Consider the following 20,491-nt stretch of genomic DNA (forward strand, 5'->3'; position numbering starts at 1 on the left):
CGTGTCACAGAGATGGCAAGAGGACACCTACTCTGGAAGAATTAACATAGAGGATATAGGTGCCTTTTTTTTGTTTTGTTTTTTTTGTGGGTTTTTTGCCTTTTGTCTTTTTAGGGCCGCACCCACGGCATATGGAGATTCCCAGGCTAGGGGTCTAATCAGAGCTATAGCTGCCGGCCTTTGCCAGAGCCATAGCAATGCAGGATTCAAGCCTCACCTGCGACCTACACCACAGCTCACGGCAATGCTGGATCCTTAACCCACTGAGCGAGGCCAGGGATCGAAGCTGCAACCTCATGGTTCCCAGTTGGATTCGTTTCCACTGCGCCATGACAAGAACTCCCTTCTTTTTTAATAATTCATTTAAATGACTATAACTTGATCTTCAAATATATTGATAAACAAGTTCTCTTCTAAGAAAGAAAGGAAAGGGAGGGAAGGAGGAAGAAAAATAAGGCTGCCCTTACTTTATCTAACTCATTTGATAGTGCTCAGATAATTTATTCCAATTCAAAACTTAACAAGGAAGCCACAGTTCTGTATGGTTCAGTCTTGGAGGCTACTTAGGCATGGGTCTAAGTCTCACGCTTACAGTCCAGGCTCTGTGTAGGGTGTTCTGTTGATATGGATGAACCTCTACATAAACGGCAGAGAGTCGCTGTAAGAGCAAGACACTTATTTATTCCTTTGAACCAGTTTATGAGTTGAAAGACTTTCAGCTCGGATACAAATGGAACCAGTTCCCTAGGAGTCAAATGAAAGGGAGGGAAAGGTTCTTCTGGCATCTAATATCTTTCTTCCTCTAAATTAGTTTGTAATGCTGCTAACACAAGAAGCTGCTCAAGAAGTCAAAACAGTCATTAACTGTTGTTCCATCTTTGTTTTTGGCTCTACTACCCAGATAGAAATAGATTCAAAAGACTTCTAAATCACTCTTGGCTGGGGACACAAGGAATGGTATTTCAGGGACGCATAGTAGCTACTCAACAAATATCTGTTGAACGAAGAAGCATCTCGGGTTAAAATACATGGTGATTTTAACATATTCCCTTCGAAACAACTGTGCAGGGTTTTCTGATGACAAAAATCAAAAAGGGCAGCAAAGGGAGAGAAAGGGATGGACACATTCCAGAAAGAAAAGGAAAGCCAGCTAGGGGAAGGGGGGAGGAAGGGCCTGCTGCAGACCACCGCTGGAGAGTAAGAGGCCCTCATCCCTCCCCTACTGGGTACTGCAGTCGGGAAGCGGGATGTGGTCCGGGCTGCACAGGGAAGGACCTGCACCTGACAGTGAAGAGCTCATCCTAGGAAATGAAGGTCGCAAGAAGCTATGGTCTCTGGGGAAGCTGTCCCCCGATGACCCTGAATAAGAGCCCCATATGGTACACAACCCCCTCCACCCTGCTGGCCACACACCCAACACCGCTTTCCTGATATCACAGAAGACACAACTCACTAATGTCTTAGTCCTTGTCTGTGCAGAAACAAACAACTCTTCCAGGTCACCTTCCCAGGAAAAGGCTACAGAAGTGAACAGTAAGAAAGTCAAAGACAAAGACAAGAACAACCCACCCTAATCTTAATGGGGATACTCTACAAAACATCAACAAACTTAAAAGTGCCTTTGGATCAGAGTTCCTGTCATGGCTCAGTGGTAAGGAAATGGACTAGTATCCATGAGGACATGGGTCTGATCTCTGGCCCCACTCAGTGGGTTAAGGATCCAGCGTTGCTGTGAGCTGTGGTGTAGGTTGAAGATGCGGCTCAGATCTGATGTTGCTGTGGCTGTGGTGTCGGCCAGCAGCTGTAGCTCCAATTTGACCCCTAGCCTGGGAACCTCCACATGCCTCAGGTGCAGCCCTTAAAAAAAAAAAAAAAAAAAAAAAAGTGCTACCTAGATTATAAAACTATCGAGAGACTGTAAAGATCACTTCTGATGTGGTTAAGCACAGGCTGAAAATTACTCTTTCAAGTTCTTATGGTAGTTCTGGTACAGTTTCAGGAAATCCTATAAAACTCATTTTCCTCAGCAAAAAAAAAAAAAAAAAAGACAAATAGTTAAAGATGAGTCTTCACAACACACAACGATTATGCATTTGCTTTGAAGACATACTAATAAGAATCAATGATCTACTCATCCATTCATTCACAGAACAAAAATGTACTGAGAGTTTATTACACATCAGGACCTACGTTAACCTCTGGTGGGGAAGAGCATACAAAGGTAAGAAGGGAGGAGTGGCTCTGCCACAGAAATTCAGTCAAATTCAGAATCTTTCTGCTAGACTCCTTTATTTTTCCTTCTTCTAGGGTTACAGGCACAGCACCTGAGACGCAGACAGAGCTAAATAAATCTGGATCCTCTGAGCCACAGAGGCCTGTGGTTCTCCAATGCTGATCTGATAACAAAGGGATCCCAGCAGACCACGTTGTCTGCCTCTGATGGAAACTCCAACATCAGTGGGACTCATAAGCACATAACTAAAGCAAATAAGCCCTGAAGGGTCATAAAAATCTTAACAGCACTAAATTTATTAAAGTATGCCTCGAACGGGTACTTAAATTTCCTCTCTTCTAGACCACATGAACGAAGGAAAGAAAAAAGTTAATTGAGGAATGACTCAAGCAGTTTCACCACATACCGCGAGTCACACACATGGGACAGTGCCTCCTACGCAGGAGGAGGTCAGACTTAGCAGAGAGGAAAAGCTATCACTCAGCACCTGCACTGACCAGATCTACAGAACGCCGTGAACGCTATGCCCAGGGCAGACAAGCGAAACACGGGGAGAAAGAAAACCCCCAAGGAAAGGAAGTAGGTGGTCATGAGCCATTCTGTACCTCCAACCCAGTGATTCTAAACAGCTGTGAAATAAGGACAAAAGCAATGATTATTTTAAGTGCTACATCAACCTTAACCAGAGAGAGAGTGCGCAGGCAAGCACATGCAGGAGCAAACTCGGGGCGGGGGGCGGGGGTTGTCTTTTTAGGTCAGTGCCTGAGGTATACGGAAGTTGGCAGGCTAGGGGTCAAATTGGAGCTGTTGCTGCCGGCCTACACAACAGCCACATCTACTTGGGATCCGAGCCACATCTGCAACCTACACCACAGCTCACGGCAACGCCAGATCCTCAACCACTTAGCGAGACCAGGAATCGAAGCTGCGTCCCCACAGACACTAGCTGGGTTCATTACCGCTGAATCACAATAGGAACTCCCAATACAACAGGGGTTTTAATGTGGGTGACTGAAAGGAAGACATGTCAAGAAAGAGAAAGACATTTTTCTCATTCTTTATGAAGGCATGTAAGGAGCTGCCTTGTGGCACAGCGGGTTAAGGATCTAGCATTGTCTCTGCTGTTCGATACCTAGCCTGGGAACTTCCACATGCCACTGGCATGGCCAAAAGAAATAAATAAAAATTTTTTTTAATGTTTTAAAAATTTTAAAACATCGAAATAAATGTGTTAAAACCTTAAAAAATAAAATTTTAAAAATAAAAAATAAATAAATGCATGTAAAACTAAGTAGTGAACTAGCCCATATGCCCAGCAAGTGGCACATTCTCTATCTTCCAAAAATCCTATATACTTTTTGCCTGAACCAGATTTTGACACAATCGTTACTGTGCCTCAGCAATATTTCTCAAATAAAATCATGGCCTTATTCTTTTTTTAAAATGAAAGTTTTCTTTTCTTAGGTTGACCTAATGGTAGGGCTCTTTCTGCTTTTTCCCAGCTTTACTAAGGTATTTATTGACTCTATTTTGATTGAGCGGCTAAATATTCACTCAAATGTCTAACTTATCACCAACAATCAAGGGAGAAATAATTCAAGATATGAAAAATCACAGGTTTTTGAGAAGAGAAAACCTACTTTGGTTTCTCTGATTCCTTGTTTCCATCTCTGATGCTTCTGGAAGGTTTGTCCTTTTCAGAATCAGTATCTGACTCGGATCCACTGCTGCTTGACTGCCCACGTTTTCTCTTGGTTTTCTTGTGGTGCTGATGCTTCCTTTTCTTTTTTTTCTCTTTCTTCTTCTTTCTGCTTGTTTGTGTGGGCTTTCTGTTAGTGTCACTTTCATCTGAACGCTCTGATTTCAAAGGACTCCTGTTTAGGAAAATCAATGCTAGAATTATTTTCAAAAGAAAATTAGGGAAAATGTGTAAATAAGTATGCAAATAAACAAATAAGTAAAAGGAAATCCTATAAATGTCCACACAGACATACTATTTGACCATATACTATACAGCACCTTTCTGGATTAGGGCTCACCTTCAAGACTTAGGAGTTGGACCTAAAATAACATCAGGTGAAGAAATTCTAATCTTAATAGCTTCTAAACCTACACTTTCATATCTACACACTTTTAAAGAAAAATAATCTACCAATTATTTTATCACAGTTTTTAAGACACAATAAAAGCTTTATTTTCAGTCCTACATATTATGCCAGCAGGACCTTATTGCAAAAAAAAAAAAAAAAAAAAAAGGTTTAACTCTGGTCCTGGTTTTTATTTATTATTTTTTTTAATTACTCAATGAATTTATCACACCTGTAGCTGTACAATGATCATCACAATCCAATTTCAGGGTCCTGGTTTTTAAAAGTTACAACCAGCTCTTCCTCATTAGCGAAATATCTACAAACAACACCCTCCAACACATCAACTATTCTCAATTTCTAAAGGCCTCTTATGCTTTTAGAGTACACGGCTTCCCTGGGCTCATCAAATTAGTAAGATCACTGGGTCTCTACTTGTGAGAGAGTTCATTTCTTAGTCCAGCGAGCTATAACAAAATCCCTTCAAAGCTGGGTACAGATGTGTGCCATCTTGCTTTCCCCAAAGTTTTCATGAGATTTTACTCTGTTATTATACAAACTCCTTCTATTTTTGTAGGCAATTCCTATCTTTATGCAACTAAAGACATATCTGAATTACAATATTCTAAAGGTCACTAATGAGGTTAATGAAGTTACTTAAGGATCACAGTGATGCCATTTCCCTTGTGGCCTAATTATTGGCAGTAACTGTGTCATGTACTTGCCACTGTAATGCAAAGGGGAAAAAGGAGATAGTCCATAAGAGTCAAGCAAGGGAAAACAGTCAAAGATCACCTCATTAGATGAGGTAAAGGGAAGAGTTCTACTTAACTCTTATCACAGGGTTTTCTACAGAGCATCATTCAAGCTAAGCTATAGATGGTACCCTGACAGAGACCAAAAACCCATCTATCAAAAAACTATCTTGTTACAGTTCCCGTTGTGGCTCAGCGGTAATGAACCCAACTAGTATCCATGAGGATTTGGGTTCAATCCCTGGTCCTGCTCACTGGGTTAAGGATCCAGCATTGCCATGTGCTTCTGTGTAGGTCAAAGACACAGCTCAGCTCAGATCCTGTGTTGCTGTGGCTGTGGTGTAGCTGCAGCTCCAATTCGACCATTAGCCCATTAGCCTGGGGACCTCCATATGCCTCAGGTGCAGCCCCTGAAAAGAAAAAACAAAACAGCTACCTTGTTAGTGCTGTCCCTTGAGAAACAAGTGGTGTGGCCTCTTCAGTTTGTCGGCTCAGAGATGTTATGGTTCCAACACAAAAGCTTGGGTTGCTCAGCCAGTCTAGTTCTGTACATGCAAAAGGAAGAAAAGATCAATGAAATTAGCTCAATCTGATTTCTGAAGGAGGAAATCCATCTTACCAATGCACAGCCAATGTCTGCCAGACATCTTGAACAGTCCAGAGAAGCTGAAGGGAATCCATGAAACTGTTCCTTTCACAGGGCATGGGGCTTTAACACAGTCTGAGATATTTAAGACTGAAATCCTCTTGTGATATGAGGCTGCCGCTTAAGCAAAAGCCATGTAATGAGTGTGGCCTAAGGTGCAACAAGGCCATATGAATGCCGTCCACATTCTAATGAGCATGAAAGCACCCAAAGCATTAGGTTTTAATGACCCCAATTCCAAAAAGTTAAAAAATCAAATCATGCATAAAAGCCCACTATACTTAATAATACTACAGAAGATTAAGATATTTGTTCTTTAAAGAATATTCCAAAGTGCTGCCTTAGTGTAATAACTGAACCTAAGTCTTTCCTTATGATGGCCCTTCTCTGTGAAAACAAAAATGCAAGGTGTCAACTTTTCTAAATAATATTGAAATTAAATAAAATTCTATAAGATATGAAAAATGATTATCTCTGGGCAGTGAGGCTAAATGTCCAAAGTTTTTCTTATTTCTGCTTATCCATTAATATTTAATTCTTCTATTTCTGAATTACTCATATTCTAACGTTTAGGGGTTTTAGCTATGAAGGAAAGAAAGAAAAAAAAAAAGCATGAATGGTGATAGCAAGGGGGCCCAGGGAGGGGCGTATTTTGTCCTGCTTTGTTTTAGGATGGGAGGCCAGAGTGTATTCACATACTCAGGAGAAAGAACCCAGGAAAAGGCTGAAATTAGAGAGAGGAGTTAACCACATTTTTTAAAGTTATACTGGGATATAAAATTATATACAAGGTTCACCCATTTACGGTGTACAATTCAATGGGTTTTAGCATATTTAGAACTGTGCAGCTATCACTATAATTTTAGAGCATTTTCATCATCTCAAAATGAAACCCACACTTATTAGCAGTCACTCTCCATCACCTACTCCCTGCCCACCAACCCCACGGCAATCACTAATCTACTTTCTATCTCTAGAGATTTGCATATTCTGGACATTTAACATAAACAGTATCTTACAATATACGGTGGTCTTTTGTAACTGTGTTCTTTCACTTTACATAATGTTTTCAAGGTTCATCCATGCTATAGCATGTATCAGTACTTTATTCCTCTTTAGTGCTGAATAATATTCCATTTTATGGGTATGCCACATTTTATCCATTATCCATTGCTTCCACTTTTTGACTATTATAAGTAATATCACTATGAACACATGCACAAGTTTTATTTGCACAATATATTTTTAGTTTTCTTGGGTAGGTATCTAGCAGAATTGCTGGGTCATATGGTAACTCACGTTAAGCATTTTGAGGAACTGCCCGACTGTTTTCCAAATTGACTGCACTATTTCACACTCCCATTAACAAGGAATGCAGACTCTAATTTCTCCACATCCTTGACAGCTTCTTACTATCTCTTAGATTATAGTCATCCTACTGGGGTGTGATGTATTTCCTCATTGTGGTTGTTTTTTATTTCTGTTTTGGTCTGCCAGCAGCATGCAGAAGTTCCTGGGCCAATGATCAAACACATGCCACAGCACGGACCCAAGCCACAGCAGTGACAACACGGGCTCCTTGACCACTAGACCACCAAGGAACTCTCGCATTATGGTTTTGATTTCCACTTCCCTAGTGACTAATGATGTTGAGAATCTTTTCATGTGTTTATCACCCCTTCATATTTAAACAGAAATAGTTATTCAAATTCTTTGCCCATTTTTTTAAATGGGTGGTCTTTTCATCATTGAATTGTAAGAGTTCTGTATATATTCTGTATTCTAGTCCCTGATGGTAACTGCATATCAGGAAGAGATACTGGTATGTATGTTCCATGATATGGTTCCTTCTTTTAGTCACTGCTGCATCATCACCAGCACTGAGAGCAATGTCTGGCATATACTCCAGTAGGAGTTTAATATGTGTGGAAAAAAGGAGATGGAAGAGAGAAGGAAATTCCTAAAGAGAAAAGTAACAATATAAAGCACGAAAAAGGGAAAGAAGAGAGGAAATCTAACTTATCGAGTGCCTACTGTAGGCCAAGCAAGAGGTTAAGCATTTTACATCTTTTTTGCTGTTGTCTTTTCAGGGCCACACCCAAGGCATATGGAGATTCCCAGGCTAGGGATCTAATCAGAGCTGAAGCTGCCGGCCTATGCCACAGTCACAGCAACACAGGGATCCAAGCCACTGTCTGCAAACTACACCACAGCTCATGGCAACACTGGATCCTTAACCCAGTGAGCAAGGCCAGGGATCGAACCCATGTCCTCATGGATGTTAGTTGGGTTCATTAACTGATGAGCAACAGGAACTCCTATTTACTTATTATATATAGTAGTGTGTATCTGTTAATCTCAAAATTATCCCTCCCCTTTCCTAGTTCTTTTTTTGCTGCGCATGTGGCCTTTCCCAGGCCAAGGATCAAACCCATGCCACAGCAGTGACAACACTGGATCCTTAACTTGCTTCACCACCAGGGAACTCTACCCCTTCCTGTTTCTTTCTTTTTGTCTTTTTAGGGCAGCACCTGCGGCACATGGAGAGTCCCAGGCTAAGGAAAAAGGTACTTTTGCCCAATGGGAAGTTGCTCCTGCCCCCCTCCCCCGCTTTGGCATATTACCAATGAACATGTGTGGAATATTAAAAGTAATAATCATTAGCTCTTAGGCCTAGAAAAATCTGGGAGATCATCTAGTCCAAAGATTTTCAAACTTTAACCAAGGAACTTACTGTTCAAATAAAATTTTTCAGAAAAGTCCAACATGAGAACAGAAAAGGCAGGGTATTCTTGCTGGGGCTTTACAGGGAGGAAGTGGGTCTGAGAAGGCTCTCTGAGCACAGCCTGGATATCTCCCTCAGTCACAGATCCAGTTAGAGGTCCAGAGAAGTTAGGTCACATGGCCTAGAAGTCAAGGTACACCTCTGAACCCGGATCTGCGATCCCCCACCCCGTCCTCACTAACCAGGCCATGGTGCTGCTCTTCACCTCCACAGCTAAGGAGCTGCCGTTGCCATGAGCTGTGGTGTAGGTTGAAGATGCAGCTCAGATCCCAAGTTGCTGTGGTGTAGACCGGCAGCTGTAGCTCTGATTGGATCTCTAGACTGGGAACCTCCATAGGCCATGGGTGTGGCCCTAAAAAGACCAAAAAAAAAAAACAAAAAAAAAAACAAAAAACAAAAAAAACCCCCCAAAAAACAACTAAGGAGTTGCTCTTCCTAAGTCTCCTGATACAGGTTATAATGGCAATTTGTTGTTTTTTTTTTTTTTGTCTTTTTGTCTTTTCTAGGACCACACCCGAGGCATATAGAGGTTCCCAGGCTAGGAGTCCAATCAGAGCTACAGCTACCGGCCTACACCACGGCCACAGCAATGCAGGATCCAAGCCTGTCTGCAACCTACACCACAGCTCATGGCAATGCCAGATCCTTAACCCACTGAGCGAGACCAGGGGTCAAACCCGCCACCTCATGGTCCCTAGTCGGATTCATTAACCACTGAGTCACGACGGGAACTCCATATAATGGCAATTTTCATACTGTAACCTCATTATGTGCATGTCAAGTTTTCCCACTATATTTTAAGCCAAAAGTTAACAACTCAAGTTCTTACAGGGACCAGACAAGTAATGATTACTATGACACTACTGAGAGTGGCCACAGACAAGAAGGAAAAGACAAAACCCAAATATTCTGCCGCCAAATATACTAACTGGTTTACAACTCTTGCCTCCAAGCTTCCAGCTTGCCTCCAGTCTTCCCCACTCCCTTCCTCTCAAACCAAAAGCAACATGTGGATAGGAGCCATGAGTAGTCACTCCTGTATTCCCAGCTCCCAACACCCAACACAGTGCCTTGATACAAAGTAACTGGAGTCAATAAATAGCTACTGAATAAATAAAATGAATGAGCATCCAAACCATATCTCTGCACCTAATTTACTGAACTGAAAGAATGTGAAATTGTTAAAAGCATCCCATTAGCTAGGGGTAAAGTACAACCTTAGAATTCTTCCAGTCTTCATTGTGAATGCAGATTTAATCAGTAAAGAACAGAATACCTATGTGTTCAAGCTCAGTTCCAGGCTTTGGGGGCACAATGGTGAACAAGTCCCTGCTCACATGGTACTGATATTTAATCATATTAAGTGTTCACATAATGCATCTGTGTTAAGTTTTAATTATACAGAATCCTGGAACATTATCTGAGATCAAAAAAGATGCTTTGGGGAGTTCCCGTTGTGGCGCAGTGGTTAACGAATCCGACTAGGAACCATGAGGTCGCGGGTTCGGTCCCTGCCCTTGCTCAGTGGGTTAACGATCCGGCGTTGCCGTGAGCTGTGGTGTAGGTTGCAGACGCGGCTCGGATCCCGCGTTGCTGTGGCTCTGGCGTAGGCCGGTGGCTACAGCTCCGATTCAACCCCTAGCCTGGGAACCTCCATATGCCGCAGGAGCGGCCCAAGAAATAGCAACAACAAAAAGACAAAAAAAAAAAAAAAAAGATGCTTTATTAATCAGACTGTAAAGTCCTTTTCTGTCTGTCATTTACTAACACCGTCCGACAATCTGCAAATGCCAAATAGGTATTTAGATGTAACTGTGTTAAAGCCAAGCAGGATATAACATGCTACAGAGAAGACTAACAGGAGTCCGCCTGCCTGGGCTTTAAGACAGACGAGTTGACCGGCGGACAAACTTTGGTCCCTGCGGGCTAGTAAAGTCACAGAGTAAAACGCCCCTGGAAATTAGCATCTTGCTATACACATATCTAAGAAAGGAAGAAGGGTGGAAATAGCAGGCAGAAAAGCCACTTTAGAACCATTGCCTAACAAAACCAGGCAGATATCTGCAAGGACCCTATCATCTGTGATTTTGCAGAAAGTAATACAATGAATCATCACTGAACACTTCAAGCTGAAATGCTTTTTATGATTACGTAAGGTTATTATATATATTCTCTTTCTCCATAGCTAGTGAAAATGCTTTAATTCAATTCCACTACAGATAGAGGATAGAATATTTAAATTTTAAAAGCAATCTTTTAATCACAGTGAGATAAAGTATTCTTGCTCTACATCCATTCCCCATCATATTACAGGTATACCCCCGTTTTCCAAAGTTCACTTTACACCAATTTGCTCTTATCAAAGACCTACATTAGTACCTATTTTCATTAACCAAAAGAAATCCAAAAAAGTGACAAGCAAGACTAGCCTTCGCCGTTTTGCAACGAGCCCTCAGAAAGGCCTTAAGCAGCGACAGTGGCATCGCACAACTCCCCCCTGAGGAACTACACTGAGCATCTCAGTGTCGAGTCACCGTGGCTTTGAACTGTGAGTACCTATGCTTACTCCTGATAGACTCAGTGCATCCCTTAGCAAGCCATGTCCTAAAGTAATTGTTTCTCTGCTTTATGCCATTTCAGCTTATGAAAGGTTTCACTGGAACACTACCTTCAGATAGTGGGGAAAACCTGTATAACAAAAGAGCACTGATCATTAGTTTACCTGAACTCAGGGATGAGCACCAGGGATAATTCAAACGACATTTCTAACGGTGACTATATAAATTTATATATGTATACATACATTAGGGAAGAAGGTTATTCCTTTAAAAAGAATGAGCCACGCCCTTCATTTTGATGGAAACCCTTGATTCTGACAAAGACTCTGAGAGCACAAGCATTCCTACAAAAAAAGCACCAGCAAACACAACAAAGAAGTGTGTTCATGATGGTGATTACAGAGAACCTAAGCAAAGTCAGTCCTTCCACAGAGTTAACCTACAATTAGAGGACACCCAGGGGTCCCAAAGATAAACTTTAAACAACCAAATCCCAACATTCCAATATCACAGTGTGCTTTAAACACACCTTCCGGTGTCAGAAGGACCTGAGCTCAAACACAAGTCCAATTATTTACTGTTTATTAGCTGTGCAACTCTGAACGAAACACTTAATCTCTCCGAGTCTCCTCTTTCATTCACTTTTTCAGAGTGGGGCATTGTTCTAGGTGCTGGGAATACACAGCGAGCAGGAGAAATCCAGCAGAGGCTTCAGGGAGCTGACACACCAGCAGTCACATATATGTGATGAGACGAATGCCCAGACAGAGAAAATATACAAGGTACAATGAGAGCACGTAAGGAGGTTCCCTAATTCAAACCATGTATGGCTCAGAGAAAGCTGCCTGGGAGAAGAGCTCAATAAGACCTAAAAGATGAGGAAAAGGCACACAGATATGCTCCTAGGAAGCATCTGGGCAGGGGAAGTGTTTGTATGAAAGCCTGAAGTGAGAAAGCACGACTCTCAGTGAGTTCCCATTGAGGCTTAGCTGGTCATGAACTCAATTAGTATCCATGAGGAGGTGGGTTAAGGATCCTGTGTTGCCGTGATCTGTGGTGTAAGAGACAGATGTGGCTTGGATCCGGCATTGCTGTGGCTGTGGCCACAGGTTCGGCCCTAAAAAGCAAAAAAAAAAAAAAAGCATGACTCTGGGAAACAGCAGGAAGCTGCTACGGCTGGACCACTGGGAAATAGGGGAGCAGGAGCCAAATGAAGCTGAAGAGGCTTAGGTTAAAAAAAATATTGGTTTGTGTTTACCCTAAGAGCAATGGGAAAATACCTGCGACTTCTAAGCAGGGGTGACAAAATCAGGCCCAGTGTTTAAAGATCAGCAGCAAAGAATAGTGTTTAAGAGCATCCATTTTGAAGCTAGACTGCTTGAACCTAAATTCCAGCTCTGTGTCTGTTTCCTCCTCCTTAAAAATGCAAATCATAGTATAGACTTCACAGGGTTTTCATGAGGATTCAATGAGTTAATACATATTTTTAAAGCATTTAGAGGGAATTTCATGGTGGTTCAATGAGTTAAGGCTCCAGTGTTGGAGTTCCCGTTGTGGCACAGTGGAAAGGAATCCAACTAGAAACCATGAAGTTGCAGGTTCAATCCCTGGCCTCGCTCAAGGGGTTAGGGATCTGGTGTTGCAGTGAGCTGTGGTGTAGGTCACAGATGTAGCTCAGATCTGGCATTGCTGTGGCTGTGGCGTAAGTCAGCAGCTATAACTCCAATTTGACCCCTAGTCTGGGAACCTCCATATGCTGTGGATGTGGCCTTAAAAAGCAAAAAAAAAAAAAAAAAAAAAAAAAAAAAATCCAGTGTCATCACTTCTGTGCCTTGGGTTTGATCCCTAGCAAGAATTCTGCATGCCTCAGGTAGTACAACACAAAACAAGAGTATTTATATCAGTGAATGGCACATAGCACTTTTAAATAAGTAATTTTAAAATTCTGGCTACAGTATGGAGAGTGGTTCAGGGAATGAAAGTAGGACTAACAATGGGGAGACTATTTAGGAGGCCATTCTAATAATCCAGGGGATGACAGTGACAAAAATTTTGCAGTGGCAGTGAGAAGAGAGGAAAACTAATGAATTTAAGAGTAATTTGGGAGTTCCCGTCATGGCGCAGGGGCTAACGAATCCGACTAGGAACCATGAGGTTGCGGGTTCGGTCCCTGCCCTTGCTCAGTGGGTTAATGATCCGGCGTTGCCGTGAGCTGTGGTGTAGGTTGCAGACGCAGCTCGGATCCCGCGTTGCTGTGGCTCTGGCGTAGGCCGGTGGCTACAGCTCCGATTCAACCCCTAGCCTGGGAACCTCCATATGCCGCGGGAGCGGCCCAAGAAATAGCAACAACAATAACAACAACAACAACAACAAAAAGACAAAAGACAAAAAAAAAAAAAAAAGAGTAATTTGGAGGGGAGTTCCCGTTGTGGCTCAGCGGGTTAAGACCTGACGAGTATCCATGAGGACGTGGGTTCCGTCCCTGGCCTTGGCTCAGTGGGTTAAAGATCCGGTGTTGCCAAGAGCTGTGGTGTAGGTCACAGACATTGCTCGGATCCGGTGTTGCTATGCTGTAGGCCAGCAGCTATAGCTGCGATTAGACCTTTACCCTGGGAACTTCCATATGCTGCAGGTACAACCCTAAAAAGCAAAAAAAAAAAAAGTTTGGAAGGACTGGTAAGAACTGAGGGAAACAGGAAATTCAGGTATGCATACGTTTGGGCTTTGGAGAATGACGGTGCCATTTTCTGATATGTGGACAGAGGAAGAACAGGTTTGCGGGGGGTGGGGGGTATGTGCTTAGTTTTTTCCTCAAACACGAACACTACACCTGCTTCTTATCTTCCATCCCAATTCTGCCAAATACTTGATTCCCAAGCAACAATGTTCTAGAGCAGACAATCCTAAATAAATCTGATGGTGTAGGGGATAAAAGCCCGAGAGTGGGAGGGATCATACACCAGAGACTCTGGGCTGCTCCTAACACAAGAGAAGCCTACCATACCTGTTTGTTGAGAGAATCAATGTTGCTAAATTTAGCCTCCCCAAAACCCTTTGCTGAGTGTGAGGCCTACTTAAGTCCTAGCCTGTGAACAGTACCTACCAAGTGGAGAACAGAGCCGCTTTCACTTGCCTTAGTATTGCTCACCTTTCCTACCCAGGAGTTTAAGGGCCACACCTGCGGCATATGGAAGTTTCCAGGCTAGGGGTCCAACCAGAGGTGCAGCCACTGGCCTACACCACAGCCACAGCAAATGTTCCACATAATAAAACAGGATCAAATCAAAATGAAGAAAAACACAATCCCTAAAATTTGAAAACAAATATGCCTAAGTATACATCCAATTGGTAAGGAAACCACACAAAAAATTTATTTCAAGTGAATAAATTTCACTTGAAAGCCTTGCCTACAACCTACACTGCAACTCTCAGCAATGCCAGATCCTTTAACCCACTGAGCCGAGGCCAGGGATGGAAGCCATATCCTCACGGATACTAGTCAGGTTCTCAACCCACTGAGCCACAATAGGAACTCCTTAACTTTTCATTTTAATTGAAACTCTCCACCCACCAGTACTAACATCATCTTGTATTTTTACAATATTTTTAAAAAATATTTTTTAAAATAAGATCAAAAGTATAGTGCTTCTATTTTTCACAATAAAAGACCAAAAACAGTCCAAATGTCCTTAATGGGAACTGGCAGAATGAAGTATGTGGCATCCACATGATGGAACTCTGTGTCCCAGTCACAACAAGTGAGGAAGACTTCTATGCTCCATTCTATACTGGCAGTGGGTTAAAGGATCCAGCATTGCCTCACAGGTTGCACCACTGCAGAGTGATCCCTGGGATTTGAATGCAAATAGCACACATTTAAGAAACAGAAAGGAGCAGAGTTCCCATCCCGGCTCAGCAGAAATGAATCCATGAGGACGCAAGATGCCTGGCCTCAATCAGTGGGTTAAGGATCCGGTGATGCTGTGAGCTGTGGTGAAGTCGCAGACATGGCTCGGACCTGAAGTTGATGTGGCTGTGGCGTAAGCCAGTAGCTACGGCTCCAATTTGACCCCTAGGCTGGGAACCTCCATGTGCAGTGGGTGCGGTACTAAAAAGACAAAAAAAAAAAAAGCAGATGTACTTGTTCATATTAAGGAGGAAAAAAATGGAAGGATATTACTGACTAATAAAAATTCTAACCCGTAGGGAAGGATTAGAGAACAGAGATGAAGTTTTTCCTCTGAATATACCTGGTTTACACGTATTTTCAACGTCAACTTCAGAACCATGTAAATGTTCCACATAATAAAACAGGATCAAATCAAAATGAAGAAAAACACAATCCCTAAAATTTGAAAACAAATATGCCTAATTATACATCCAATTGGTAAGGAAACCACACAAAAAATTTATTTCAAGTGAATTTATAACACAGTAATTTAACAGCACATGGGCTGTGGGATATATAGCCAGGGACAAAATAGAAGTATAAAGAAATATTGAACTATTTAGTACTAGTCGTATTACTATTGTCATTTTTAGCATATAAATAATTGGACAAGCGACACAAAGAATTAAGATTTTCACCATATGAGGAAAGAAACACAAACAGTAAATCAAAGAAATCGATTTTAAAAATCTCACAGTCTTGGCGCTCCTGCTGTGGCACAGTAGGTCAAGAACCCAACTGCTATGGCTCGGGTTGCCATGGGTGCAGGTTTGATCCCTGGCCCAGCACTGTGGGTTCAAGGACCCAGCACTGCCTCACAGGTTGCAGCTGGGGCTAGGAGTCAACCCCTGGCCCAAGGAATTTCCATTTGCTGCAGGTGCTGCCAAATCAATCAATCAATCAACCTTAAATGTGGACTAGAAAGAGCAATACGAATTCATGATGTATTTTTCTCTTCCTGGTTCTGGTCACCAAAAATGTTTAGAGGTATTAACAATTCAGTGCAATGAGTACTCCTACCACCCAATCTGTGGTTTTAACATAACCTCACCAATTTGCCACTAAAAGAAACCAGAGTTCCTTTGAGAAATGGTCAATTTCAGGCCATAACAAAACACGTAAGCACTATAAGCTCTGGGCAGCTTTTAAGGCAGAAAGCAAGGAATCAATTAAAGACAGCTGGGTTATGTCAAAAAGACAAAGGCCCAACTTGATCAGGCCCTCATTAGCCAAAGATGGGACAATTTGAGCACTAGAAAAATAATATTTGCAATGGATTGAAATATAAATACGCCAAAAATTCACAAGTTCATAATTTAAAGAGGGGGGAAAACACCTCATTGGTCACCTCTAAAAGTTGCCAGGACCCCAACTCATTCTGAAAACTGACAAAGGGAACAAATCAAGCATTCATCTGGCCTTTCCTGCCTCAACTGTATTTCAAGGTATCCCAACAGTGTTGAGAAGAAGTTCTTTATAGGATAATTGACACTAATGACTACAGGACGAATGCTAAAAATAGAAAATAACCATTTTATAACCTCAAAGAAATAGTGGATCTAAGCAATATTCATCAATGGCTGCAAAAATTATTAGGTGAAAGACTGATGTGCAGCTTCATAATGGACGAGTCAGGCCCTCCAGGAACCCACTGATCAATCTTACCACTAAAAGAGGAAAACAAGACAGCACATTCTCCTGATGTGGTTCAACAGTAAGTGCAGGGTACCCGCAATGAGGTATTTTCAAGCAAATATATATATGAATCTAATTAACTCTCTAGATCTAATTACCAATTTACAGGAAAATACTAGAACAGCGAAGCATGTGGAAAAACACCACAAGGATTTGGTGGGAAATGTCTACAAGACAAATGACCCAGTTTCCTCAACAAATAAATCACAAGGGAAAAAAGATGGGAGGAAGAAACTGTTTTATATTAAAAAGAGACCTCCGAGATATAGCCACAAAATGCAGTGTTGGATTCCTTTGGATACTGACTTAAACCAACTGTAAAAGGCCATTTTTGAAACAACTTGGCAATCTGAATATTGACTAGCAATTAGGTGATATTAAAGAATTATAATTTTATCATGACCGATAATGTTTTTAATTTTTAAAAACAGTTGTTTTTGTTTTTTGTTTTGGGGTGGTTTGTTTTTTTTTTTTTGTGTGTGTGTGTGTCTTTCTAGGGCTGTACCCACAGCATTATGGAAGTTCCCAGGCTAAGAGTCGAATTGGAGCTGCAGCTGCCAGATTGACACGCCACAGCCATGCCAGATCTAAGCCACACCTGCCACCTACACCAAAGCTCACAGCAACACCAGATTCTTAAGCCACTGAGCGAGACCAGGGATCAAACCCATGTCCTGATGCATATTAGTCAGGCTTTTACAACTGAGCCACAATAGGAACTCCAAAAAATACAGTACTTTACAAAAAGCTCTTTTACAAACATTGCCCTGGCTGCTGAGTACCCAGAAAACATCCAATAAACACTAGTTAAGATAAATGACAAGAGCAACACTCCCCTTTACACCTGGCATTTTGTGCTCCCAAAACAAAAGGATTAATCCTTGGCCTGTTATTCAAGTCAGTATCATTCCTTATCACCAGTTCCAACCATATTTCCCAAGGCTCCTCTTTACAAATCTCAATTTCCAAACTGAACAATCTGCCATTCTTTGCACAGGTCTCATGCTTTCTTTCCTGCCTGCCTTTGAAGGCCCTGGGATGCCCTTCCACTATCCCTATTTGTCCAAATTCTACTGTCCTGAAGACTCATCCCCAAAGTCAGCTCCTCTAAAGCCTTCTTTGAACTTCCCAACAGAAATCACTATCCCTGTAGTTCACCTGTGTCATCTACAACATTCCATCTTGTATGTACATCTTGCATATACTTTTTTTTAAGTACCTACTATTGGTCTGTCTGTTCAGCAAATATTTAATGAACACCTACTCTATGTTGGGCCTGTGCTAGGGGCTAAGTATGCTGCACCGAACAGACAAACACTGAGTAAAGTGACCAAAATTACACTAATTACATAAGAAATTACTCACAATTATGAGAAATGTTTCCCCCAAAAAACAACTGTAGGAACCATGAGGATACAGTAGAGGTGCCAGGCACAGACTCTGCCCCAGAAGTGAATGATTTAGGATTAATTACTTTAAATTACTACTATGTGCCACAACCTCTAACAATGCAGACCTCCTGGGAACATTCAAGGCTTAAATGAAATAGACAATGTCATCACCTGGCAGTAAATAAGTATTAGTTTATTCCTAGCAGCTATGCCCACCTGGAGAGAAAGGGATTAGGGTTGGAATGCAATTGTTCAGAACAGAAAGTTTTAGGAAGTTGGGATTCTGATTCCACTCAAGTTCATACTAACACTTCCTGACTGGGTCAGGTTCCCCAACTCTCAGTCGGCCAAAAACTACGAATCCAACTAGCAATTCAGAACTAAGTAAAACAGAGAAGCAAGCAAGCTGTAATAAGGACATCCAGCGTTTGCATCAGGAGTCTCCTCGAGATGTGGAGTACCACTGTTTCCCTTTTACGTGAAATCACTGAGGCTCTGCGAGAGAAAGGGTTCAACAATATGACTACATGGAAGCCCCAGCTCCCGGAGCTCTCGGGGCCGGTCTTTCTCCCGAGCTCTACAACCTTGCCCAGAAGCCGGACCGGAGCAGCTGCTCTTCCCAGAAGGCCTTGCAAAGCCGCAGAGAACTGTGGGATATAAATGGATAAACAAATCCAAGGCAAGGGCCAAGACCCTGGCCCGAGAAACTCCGTCCTAAGCCCGCCGAGGGCCTTCTTTATCCCTCTTGTGTGCTTACCTTTCCTGGAGCTCCCGCTACTGGGAGCCTCACTAACGCCGGCGAAGGCGGGGAACAGCGCCATGACCGCAGGCCGCACGCAGGGCCTCTTCACGCCACAGAAATGGCGCCAGGCAAAGGATGCCGGTAGTAAGGCCTTTGCCGTCGCAATGCACTCTGGGAAGTGTGGTTTTCTTGTGCTTCCTCCGGATTGAGCCAGACCGCTGGGGCGGGGCGGGGCAGAAAGGGAGGGGAAAAGGGCGGGGCGTAGTGAGAGAGAGGCACCTCTTCCCTGTAATTAGTACCCGCAGGATTCTGTGAGAAAATGATGTGATTGGAGATGCAATTGTTCAGAGCAGAGAGTGTTAGGAAGTTGGGACTCTGATTACCCCTGGAGTTCACAATGTCACTTCCTGACTGGGTCAAATTAATCAAATTCCCTAAGCTTTAGTTTTGATGGAATAAAAACTCATATTTTTAGGAAAAATAAGAAAAATGTAAACAAAATTTTTTGCGAATTTGCACCTCCTCCCTCCCCTCTAGTATGCCATTGTGCACCTGCATTACACATTCACCAGACCTCCCCAATGGCAGAAATACCTGCTCAACTCTAAAGATCCATTTTTCTTTTTCTGGCGCCAGCCTCCTAATTCCTTAGAAGATAACATTCCTTTCTCAATCCTGTAAGAGGTAACCAGTGACCCATCACTCACCTTGTATGTGCAGCATCTTTGGTGAACTTTTGTACAATCCCAATCTATCATTTCCCTGAAAGACAGTGATGAGTGCAGAGCAGACTGGTCAAATGACCTGGGGAGAATACTGGGCCACACTTTATGGAAGTTCTTGGCTTAAATATCTGCTTATGACCTTATTAATATTACTAGCTATATTACATGCATTCCTTATTAATGTTACTAGCTATATTACATCTAGCTATATTACATGCATTAATGTTGCTAGCTATATCACTTGCATTCCGCCTGTTTTACAAGATTGTTTCTTGCATTACCAATGTGTGACGGAGCCTCAGATAAAATTAACGATGATTATGCAACTAAGCAGGACCCTATAGGGCTTCCCAGAATAGAGCCCCACCTACATTCTCCACCTGCCTATTGTTTGTAGAAAGACTTTAATCAAAGAATAAAGCTAATCAGAGAAGTGAGAAAATGCAAAAAGAAAGGAAAAGAGTCAAGCAGGACAAAATAATTATACTTTAGCCATTAAAAAAAGTCTAGAACCTTTAGTTCTCCCTCAAGGACTATAGATGATATTCTGAGCCATGTTTTTTGAGCTGTTTTGCAGAAACTGAACCCCCATCCAGGTGGAAGAAGTTAACTATAAGCTGCCCACATGCACGTAGACCTCAGACCAGTTGGAACCAGAAGGTTGATGATGCTGACTCCCAATTACCTCGTAAGCTGATCACATCCTTCTACTTGAACCATTACTATAAGACTCCTCATTACTCTCCTCCAGACTGGAGCATAGTTTTCAGGACACTAGCCTGCTATGGCCTGGTTTGCCTGGCAAAGCAATAAAGCCATTCTTTTCTACCTAACCCCAAACTCTGTCTCCATGATTCAATTCAGTGCTGATATACAGAGCCTGGGTTTCAGCAACAATTAGATGACTTGAAGCAATTGATCAAAC

At 42.2% G+C, this 20,491-nt stretch overlaps 1 protein-coding gene across 10 annotated transcripts in view; it reads right to left on the reverse strand.

The window, feature by feature from the left end:
• The window catches only part of NRDE2 (NRDE-2, necessary for RNA interference, domain containing), a 50,579-nt gene extending 31,615 nt beyond the window's left edge, over positions 1–18,964 (reverse strand). For all 10 annotated transcript variants that reach the window (XR_014811267.1, XR_014811266.1, XR_014811264.1 and 7 more), the window contains exons 1-3: positions 18,857–18,964; positions 5,512–5,620; positions 3,874–4,107 (exon numbers count right to left, since the gene is read on the reverse strand). Coding sequence is in view for 1 of the 10 variants with exons in the window: in XM_021099603.2 (XP_020955262.2) it covers positions 3,874–4,107; positions 5,512–5,620; positions 18,857–18,920 (407 nt within the window). In the remaining 9 variants the exon portion in view is untranslated. The remainder of the gene's footprint in view (positions 1–3,873; positions 4,108–5,511; positions 5,621–18,856) is intronic.
• Positions 18,965–20,491: the final 1,527 nt, after the last annotated feature.

The sequence above is a fragment of the Sus scrofa genome, chromosome 7, assembly GCF_054392235.1.
Source record: "Sus scrofa isolate SSC_HxYL_T2T_F1_AM1 chromosome 7, Sscrofa_HxYL_maternal_Yorkshire_Landrace_v2.0, whole genome shotgun sequence".
Taxonomy (NCBI): domain Eukaryota; kingdom Metazoa; phylum Chordata; class Mammalia; order Artiodactyla; family Suidae; genus Sus; species Sus scrofa.